We start from the raw sequence: 9,309 nt of genomic DNA on the forward strand, positions 1-9,309 counted from the left end.
GGCTCATTTTTTTTTCCCTTTTCTATTGTACTACTAAGCTTGGGGTTGAGGATTTGCATACTATCTTTCTTCCCATGGTTTGAAATGTCCATCTTTCCTCTCTTTCTGTTCTATCCTAATTGGATCGAGGTTCTATCCTTTACTAGTTGCTTCTACAACGAATTGCAGTGCTTTGTTTTTGTTAAAAAAACATTCTTGATTTTCAATGGTTTCATTCCTTAGGGCTTCTTGTTTATTTACTTTCCAATACTTGAGCTTATTTGAATCACTTTCCTTTTGTTGAGGCTTCGTCGAGGAGGAATCTTGTAAAACTTCAAATATATTCATAGTCGGGATAACAGTTTTAATTACGTATTTCATTTATGCAAAATGAGCGTTGTTGGAGTTTACAGATGCTATTCAGAGTAGAGCCATTTTAAAATTATACTTTCTGTACTTTATTATAAGATAAATATTCAATTACTCAACACATTTATTATGAGTCCATCTATTCATGTGACTCTCTAAAGAATTTGCACAATGTTTGTGTGATCCTTATATTTACATGTTGTGCCGAGGTCTATGCACCCACAAAGAAATGTTCCTAATCACAGTCTCCTTCATGAATTCTCACTTTGAATTATAACTAAAAGTATTTGCATTTGAAATAAATTACAATACACGTTGTTTATAAATTCTTTAGAAATAATCAATATCTGGTGGTAGAATGGGTGCTGGTCATTATGTAGTTTGGGTAATAATTTTGCAAGCTGAGCCCAATCAAGGCATAGATGATAGATCTTGTGATCTCAACAGACTGGTGTAGCAGCCTTTCATATTCTCTCCATATTGAATCTTTCTCTCAAGTTTAATAATTTATTGCTTTGTCAAACTAAAACTTTTATAAATATAATTTTGACATCTTTATTTAATGAAAAAAGATACTTTATTTTAATTATTTTATTTATTAACAAATAGAGAAAAAATGTATATTGAGAAAAAAATTGAATTTTTTTTTTTTAATAAAAAAAATCTTAAATTTATGTTTGTTTAAAATAATTAAATAGATGGCAATTATTTTTTATGAAAATAAAATATTGAGAAACTATTTATTTAATTGTAAATCCTTCCTGTTAATTATCTATTGGCTAGTTTTTATCTACTCTTCTTTTAACTCTTATTTTAATATTTATTAGTTGTTATCTCCACTTTTAACTATTGTTTTTCTTTTTTCTATTTACTTAAAAATAATAGTTTCTTGTGATCTCCATATTAGTTTATGTTGTGATATCTATTTATTTAACTTTTGATTTTTAAAATTGATTTCTATTTTAATTTTTAAATTATTTTTTATATTGGTTTATTTTTTTTTAAAATATTGTTTTTTAGTTTCTATAATTTGTTTAGAATATTTGTTAGACACATCGCTATTTTTTCATATTATTATTATTATTATTTATTTCTCTTATCAATTTTTTATAATAAATTTTTCGATGGAGTTTTCTAAAATGATTTTTTTTTCATATTTGATAAATCAAATTTAAATAAATAATATTTATTAATCTATGTAAACGATTTTAGTAAATATTATGTTATTTAAATTGAAAATTATTAATAATCTAATTTGTTCACATAAGTTTATATTTTAAATCTCCAATTTTAACTATTATTTCTCTTTTCGTATTTATTTAAAAAACAATTCCTTGTGATCTCCACATTAGCTCATATTGTGATCTCTATTTATTTAACTTTTGATATTTAAAATTGATTTAGGTTTTAGTTTTTAAATTATTTTAATTTATTTTTTATATTAGATAAGTTTTTTCTTTAAATATTGTTTTTAGTTTCTATAATTCATTTAGTCAATATAATATTTGTTAGAGATGTTATTTTTCCATATTATTAATTTTTCATAATAGATTCTTAGATGAGATTTTTTTAAATGATTTTTTTTCCATATTTGATAAATTGAATTTAAATAAATAATATATATTAATCTATTTAAAAGATTTTAGTAAATATTATGTTATTTAATTTGAAAATTATTAATAATCTAATTTGTTCACATAAGATTATATTAATTTTTTTAAATAAAAATATTGAGTACCTATCAGCTTATCATTGCAAGCACAAAAGTGTGTAATCACTAGTAATACTTTATTTTATTAATACATATATATATTTTTACCAAAAAAAACATAAGTTTTAAGTTTTATACAACTAATTTGATCTATTCTAATATTTTTTATACAATATTATTGTTTATTTTTATTTTCAAAATGATTAATTAAAAAGATAAAGTAAAAAATAACAACATACATGTTCTCCCTCACCTGGGTCTGTATCCTTTAGTGCTGGACTTCTTCTAGCCTAGGAAGAACCCTTAGTCTATGTCTTGTATTTTTTTCGGTTTTTCTCTTCTGTTTGCTTTCCCGACCACTGTTTGGTGGTCTGCTGGTTCTTTGCTTCTTGTTCTATTAGTTTTCAGTCCCATAGATCCTTGTTGGTCTCCCTTGGGACATTAATAAATTTATCTTATCGTATCTTATCTATGGAGGTTTTTAAAAATAATTAAATACACCATATTTATTTTCTATGATAATAAACTTTGGTCTACTAAATTTGTTTAAATTAATTAAATAGATGATAGTTATTTTTTATTAAGATTATTTATTTATTTAATTGTTAATATAAAAAGTAATCTTAAACTTATGAAGATATTATTAAAATTTATTTAATTTAAATGTTATGGTTGCATTTATATATATTTTATTTTAATTGATAAAAAGGAAAAAATGTAATAATTATTTTAATTAATAATTTTTTTTTTGCTTTTATTAGTAAAAGAACAATCAAATTAAATAATAAATAAACTTGTTATATTATAATTTATTAAAAAATACATTTTTTTAAACCTAAAAAATAAGTTTTATACAATTAAATTTATTTATTTGCTATTATTTTATACAATGTTATTGTTTATTTTAATATTCAAATTGATTAATAAAAAGAATAATTAGTAATAATTATTTACTCATTAAAAATAGATAGGAAGAGAATTTTTCAAATAAAATTTAAAAATTTAACAGAGTGCAAAATGATTCTATAGGTTTCTAAATTTTTTTTGTAAGTTTTACGAGGAAGTACAAGGACAATCCTACATTAAAAATAATATCGACTAATTATAGATTATGTTTAAAATATTATTTTCTATTCTTTTATTTTAATTTAAAATAAATATTCAAAGATATACTCTTAAGCATACATATATTGATCTTTTAAAACAAACATCATATAAAATTTATAGTGGGTTTATCTTACGTGAAGTATTTTAATATTTTATTTTTAAAGTAATATAGAAATACAATTTGATTAATTGAATATATAAATAAAAATTATTTTTACTTTATTTTAAATTTAAAATGATTAAATAAAGTAATGCTTTGTCTGCATACATGATTTTTTTTTTTTCTATTTTTAATAATTTTGATTTTTTATATTATAAATTATTATTTTTTGTAGGAAAATTTAAACTATCGAGTCAAAAATAGGTTCATTATTTATAATATTAAGTCAAAAATAGAGATTTGATTTAGTTGAATATATAGAAATTTTGTTATATTTTTCATTCATATCGATCTATTTGCAAATCTTAACTTGATTTCAACCATATTAAGTCTGATTTGATTTGATTATAAACATTGATAATTATTTTCTTTAAAAATCTTCTTTGCATTCTTAGTCAATTAATTATGAAATATGATAAGAGTTAGTATGAAAAATAAGATTAAGTTCAGCACAAGAATGATGTTTAAGTTAAGAAAAAGCGTCTATTAATTTTATTTTCACTTAATAGAATAATAATTAACCTAAAATTAAATTTTCTAATAAATGAACATTTACACTAAAATAGTGATACAATTTTTCAAACATATTTAAAACACAATCTAATTTTCTTTAATTTTCACACTCTTTGACTGCCCTGTATTTCAATGTGTACGAATTTGCTTGACTATAATTACGATCAGAAAGTACTTAAAATTCCATGACTACCACCAATCTCGCCTTTTCAAGCGGCAGTTGATTTCTGCGACAAAAAAGCGGGAGAAAAACTGGGTCTACGATTGTTTACTTTAGCATGTGGTCATGTGAATCTCCGAGAATGTCTACTTTCTAAAAATAACAGTGAATCTTTCAAATATTTCTACAGATAAACTTCCCATTCTCTTGATGGCTACATCCCAAAACAGCCTTTTGAATCTACATATTGAATGCCTCTATATACATAAACACCGTTCATCCCCGAGTCTATTGGCCCAATTCGTTGTTACAATCTGTGACTCTGTCTCAACTGTTAGCACTTGAAGCTATCAGCCCTCATCTTCTGCGAGTTAAACAGAGGTTAACAGCAGTTAGCCAAATGTTTGCTAATATATCATATTCCTTAGTCTACTAATAACATGCGGGAGTCCTCTTGATCTTACATGCATGTTTCATGCATAGTCTGCTTGCAGTTTTCCATTAATATAGGTTTTCCGCAAACTCTGATTGCATAAAGTCGAAGGCTTCTTCTCCCCATTCCTGATTTGGTTCAGTAGAGAATTGTTCTTGCCATCACTGATTTGGGGTAGTAGAGGATTCTTCTTGCCATCACTAATCTGGGTCAGCAGAGGATTCTTCTTGCTATTCCTCATTTGGTTCAGTAGAGAATTCTTCTTGCCATTCCTCATTAGGGTTAGTAGAGAATTCTTCTTGCCATCACTAATTTGGTTCAGTAGAGGATTCTTCTCGGTATTCCTGATTTGGTTTAGTAGAGGATTCTTCTCGGTATTCCTGATTTGGTTCAGTAGAGGATTCTTCTTGCCATTCCTCATTAGGGTTAGTATAGGATTCTTCTTGCCATCACTAATTTGGGTCAGTAGAGGATTCCTCTTGCTATTCCTCATTTGGTTCAGTAGAGAATTCTTCTTGCCATTCCTCATTAGGGTTGGTAGAGAATTCTTCTTGCCATCACTGATTTGGTTCAGTAGAGGATTCTTCTCGGTATTTCTGATTTGGTTCTGTAGAGGATTCTTCTCTCTATTCCTGATTAGGGTTAGTAGAGGATTCTTAAAGCCATTCCTGATTAGGGTTAGCAGACGATTCATCTTGCCATTTCTGATTTACGGTTAGTAGAGGATTCATCTTGCTATTTCTGATTTGGGTCAGTTCTGGACTCTTTTTTGGTATTCCTGATTTGGGTATCTTGTGTACTTGCAGTTAGGCAGGATGGGGGCATGTACATTTGGCAATGGCCAATTTCTACCAGAAGAGTCCTTTCAGAACTGGGGAACTTATACAACTGCATTGAAAGACACTAGAAAGAGACTTAAGGATAGGATGTTTTCAAGGTCTTTGGTTGAGGTGGAAATGAATGAGGTCAGAATTCGTAGTGGACATGAGATGAAGAAGTCTCTCAACTGGTGGGACTTGATCTGGTTTGGTGTCGGTGCAATTGTTGGTGCTGGCATTTTCGTCTTAACAGGATTGGAAGCCAATAAGGATGCAGGGCCTGCAGTTTTGTTGTCCTATGTTGTATCAGGAGTCGCTGCCCTGCTTTCTGTGCTCTGTTACACTGAATTCGCTGTGGAGATTCCTTCAGCAGGTAATATTGTAGATTTTTTAGTTTTTGTCTCCTAATAAATAGGTATTGTTTGCTGTTTTGGAATTTCTCTCATTTTTTCTGTTTTTCCATATTCTCCATGCAGTAGCATCGCATGTCGTTACAAGCTTTTTTCTTAAAAGTTGATTATCGTTCTTGGAAAATTAAGAAAAAGTGAACCGAAACATATGATGAAAGAAACGTAGGTCTAGAATTGCTTATTGTTTAGAAGTCTGATTATTGTTTGATCAAACATATGTTAAGAAGAAATAAACATAGGTCAAATTTTAGAAAATCTCAGTATTAATCTATTGGATAGGCTGAAATGTAAATAGAGGAGAGTGAAATGTAATTGATTGTAAAGGTTTTGGAAGTAAGAGAGAGAGACACTCATAGTTACTATTCAACAGTTCGAGTTTCTTCACAGGCTCCATAGTCTCCATTCCTTACAATGGAATAGAGAAGGATATGTTCTGTTGTTTTTTTCAATTCTATGAAATAATCGATAGCTATTGGGATCTGTAAAGTGAAGTCCTAGTATGCACTACAACCTTTTTGCGCATGAGCTGCTTCCACTAATTTAAGATAAACCTTAGTGAATCTGTGACCATCATTCATGATTTCCAGTGACTTGACAGTCCCGATCTACTTTTGAGGGCTTCTCTTATAGCTTCTTGCACCTATTTTTTTTATCAGACACAAACAGTATATATTATATAATAACTAGCATTTTTGTTTTTGTTTTTCATGTGAAGCATGCCTATCTTTTGACCAAAACATTAGGTGTTGTCGTTGTGATTCCACTAATATGTGATAAATAAGCTATTATAAGTAGCTTTTGCTGGGTGCTGGCTAAAAGGCCAGGCCTTGTAACTGCGATTCCAATGTTATGTGATACATGAACTAATGAAAAAATAACTTATGGATATTGAAAGAATGAAAGAAGTTTTAATTATGTCCACGACATGATCAATCTATGAGACCAAGAATTGCGTCTTCTAACAATTTTCAAGTTCCTTTCAGAAGTTGTGTCTTTTGATAATGTATGGATTCAACTACTTCTTTCAAGGTCCTTAATTATCAGCTTAACAACCTTCAGTTTAATTTTGCTATTACTTTTGGATTGATTGTGTTAAACTTTTTCATCAACATTTTGGATCACGCTATGTTGATCTATTGTTTGATCTGAAACATTGATGAAAATTCTCAAAATGATCAAATCCATGAGTAATAGCAAAATTAAATTCTGGACTGTAAAAATCTGATATCTTTTAACATTTAGTTTTCTAAAATTGATATGGATGTTCTGTTGTACAGTTCAGTAGAAATAAATATAAATTCTAACACCTTGTTGCTCTCAATTTCTATGTAGTTGGACAGAATTTACATTTGCTCCTGCGTCTCTGTAACTGATTTCTAAAACGTACATTTTATTGCATGGTTAAATATGCTCACATTAATGCCTACATTCGTTGCATCCTTTCCTTCATTCTCAAAAGCCTGTTACTACTCCTTTATGAAACCTTAAATCATAAAAAAAACCAAAGTGCAGCTAAAAGTTTTCTTTTGTGAAGTCAATTCGAACAATGAAAAGTTGTGAATTACTTTTACAGCTATATATCATGGACCTAGCTAATTCTCATCTACTTGTACTAAGAGATTTATAAACTTGAAAGGAATGAATTTACATGGAAAAAGATCTATTAAATCACGGAGCATCAATCTATCAATTTGTAAAAGGCTGTCCCTTCATGAGGGCTTCTAAGATTAGCAATCTAAACCTTTCTTAAGAAATTGGCTCTTAGAAAGAGTATTTGTTAGCTATAACTGAAATTATTCATGACTCTGTTTATCTCTTACAGTATATATATATATATATATTTTGTGCAGGTGGGTCCTTTGCCTATCTAAGAGTAGAATTGGGGGACTTTGTAGCATTTATAGGTGCAGGGAACATCCTTCTAGAGTATGTTGTTAGCGGGGCAGCAGTTGCAAGAGCATTTACCTCCTACCTTGCTTCACTCTTGAATCATCAAGCAACAGATTTTCGCATCAAAACTCAACTTGCTGAAGGCTACAATGAGTTGGATCCCATAGCAGTTGCAGTTCTTTTCGTAACTGCAATAGTTGCTATAAAGAGCACCAAGTTTACATCGATTATAAACTACATTGCATCAGCAATTCACATTGGGATTATCATATTTGTTATTATTGCAGGGCTAACACAAGCAAAAACATCAAACTATTCAGATTTTATGCCCTTTGGAGTCAGAGGCGTTTTCAAAGCAGCTTCAGTACTCTTTTTCGCATATGTAGGTTTTGATGCAGTTTCTACAATGGCCGAGGAAACAAAGAATCCTGCTATTGATATTCCAGTTGGGCTAGTTGGGTCAATGGTGGTCATCATAACAGCCTATTGTCTCATGGCCATGACTCTTTGCTTGATGCAAAATTACAAAGATATTGATACTCAAGCTCCATTCAGTATTGCATTTCAACGGGCTGGACTAAATTGGGCAAAGTACATAGTAGCCATAGGAGCACTTAAGGGCATGTTCACTGTCCTTATGGTAAGTGTTGTAGGCCAAGCTCGGTATCTCACCCATATTGCAAGGACACACATGTTCCCCCCATGGTTTGCATTAGTGCACGAGAAGACAGGAACTCCTATCAATGCAACCGTTATAATGGTCCTAGCCACTGCAATCATTGCATTTTTCACAGAGTTGGATATTCTTTCAAATCTCCTTTCCATCAGCACTTTGGTCATATTCAGCTTAGTAGCCATAGGGCTATTAGTTAGAAGATACTATGTAACAGGTGAAACAAACAGGAAGGACCAATCGTTGTTCATCATGTTCATAGTCATTATTATTGGCTCCTCCATTGGGACTGCTATATATTGGGCTAGAAGTGATGGGTGGATAGGTTATGTTATTACAGTTTCCATATTGTTCTTGGGGACATTGGGGTTAAATTTGCTTGTTCCTCAGGCTAGAGCTCCAAAATTGTGGGGAGTACCCCTGGTGCCATGGATACCTGCTCTGTCCATTGCTATCAACATTTTTCTTTTGGGCTCCATAGACAATGCTTCATTCATCAGGTTTGCTGTTTGGACAGGGATAATTCTGGTGTACTACTTTTTCTTTGGACTGCATGCATCCTATGACATTGCCAAAGTCTCAGAGGCGGAAAGGATAGAAAAAGAGAATAGCATGGCTCCTGCTTAGGTTTGGCATTGAAAATCTTGTACAAAATTTGATGGAGCTGGGTATTTTTATTTACTTATTTGGTGTATTGTTCTAAAGGGGTTAGATTTTGTAATGATAAATCAAACTCTTAAGGAAAATGATTCTCTGTGTATACTTATTATGAATTTGAAAGGGGGAAATATTCTAAATAAAATATTAGCAAGATATGTGTTCTAATAGTTCAAGTTTCTGTAGAGAATCCATCGTATACTACATTCATTAACATGGGATAGAAGCACAGATATTTTCTAACAGAAGATAGGATAGATGGATTCCTATCTCTCTTTTTTTAACTAATCTAATGGAAGTGTAAATTTCCACCGGGACCTGCAAAGTCTTAATATGCACAATTATAATCTCTGCCTGTTGCGTTTCCAATGACTTGATTGTTCTGATCTACCCAAGGGCTTCTATTATGGCTTAATTGGAAAGATTTGT

The 9,309-nt window shown here is 30.1% G+C and overlaps 1 protein-coding gene across 3 annotated transcripts; it reads left to right on the plus strand.

Moving 5' to 3' along the window:
* Window positions 1–4,062: 4,062 nt before the first annotated feature.
* LOC149528988 (cationic amino acid transporter 1-like) lies at window positions 4,063–9,050 on the plus strand. Of its 3 annotated transcripts, none has more exons than XM_089809638.1 (3): window positions 4,063–5,146; window positions 5,239–5,623; window positions 7,511–9,050. In XM_089809638.1, the coding sequence occupies exons 2-3, from the start codon at window positions 5,248–5,250 to the stop codon at window positions 8,848–8,850; spliced, it is 1,716 nt and encodes a 571-aa protein (XP_089665764.1). In that variant the 5' UTR covers window positions 4,063–5,146; window positions 5,239–5,247; the 3' UTR covers window positions 8,851–9,050. The 3 variants fall into 3 exon arrangements, with proteins under 3 accessions (XP_089665764.1, XP_089665765.1, XP_089665766.1); XM_089809639.1 differs by having other exon boundaries at window positions 4,844–5,109; XM_089809640.1 differs by having other exon boundaries at window positions 4,844–5,073.
* Window positions 9,051–9,309: the final 259 nt, after the last annotated feature.

Source organism: Cupressus sempervirens, chromosome 11, assembly GCF_028749045.1.
Source record: "Cupressus sempervirens isolate cs-2001-9-10 chromosome 11, ASM2874904v1, whole genome shotgun sequence".
NCBI lineage: Eukaryota > Viridiplantae > Streptophyta > Pinopsida > Cupressales > Cupressaceae > Cupressus > Cupressus sempervirens.

Bases quoted from the DNA above. Each gene is read 5' to 3' on its own strand.
- LOC149528988 (XM_089809638.1), top strand. From the start codon at position 5,248: ATGGGGGCATGTACATTTGGCAATGGCCAATTTCTACCAGAAGAGTCC. The intron at 5,624-7,510 runs GTAATATTGTAG...TATTTTGTGCAG, and splicing joins TGTGGAGATTCCTTCAGCAG to GTGGGTCCTTTGCCTATCTA.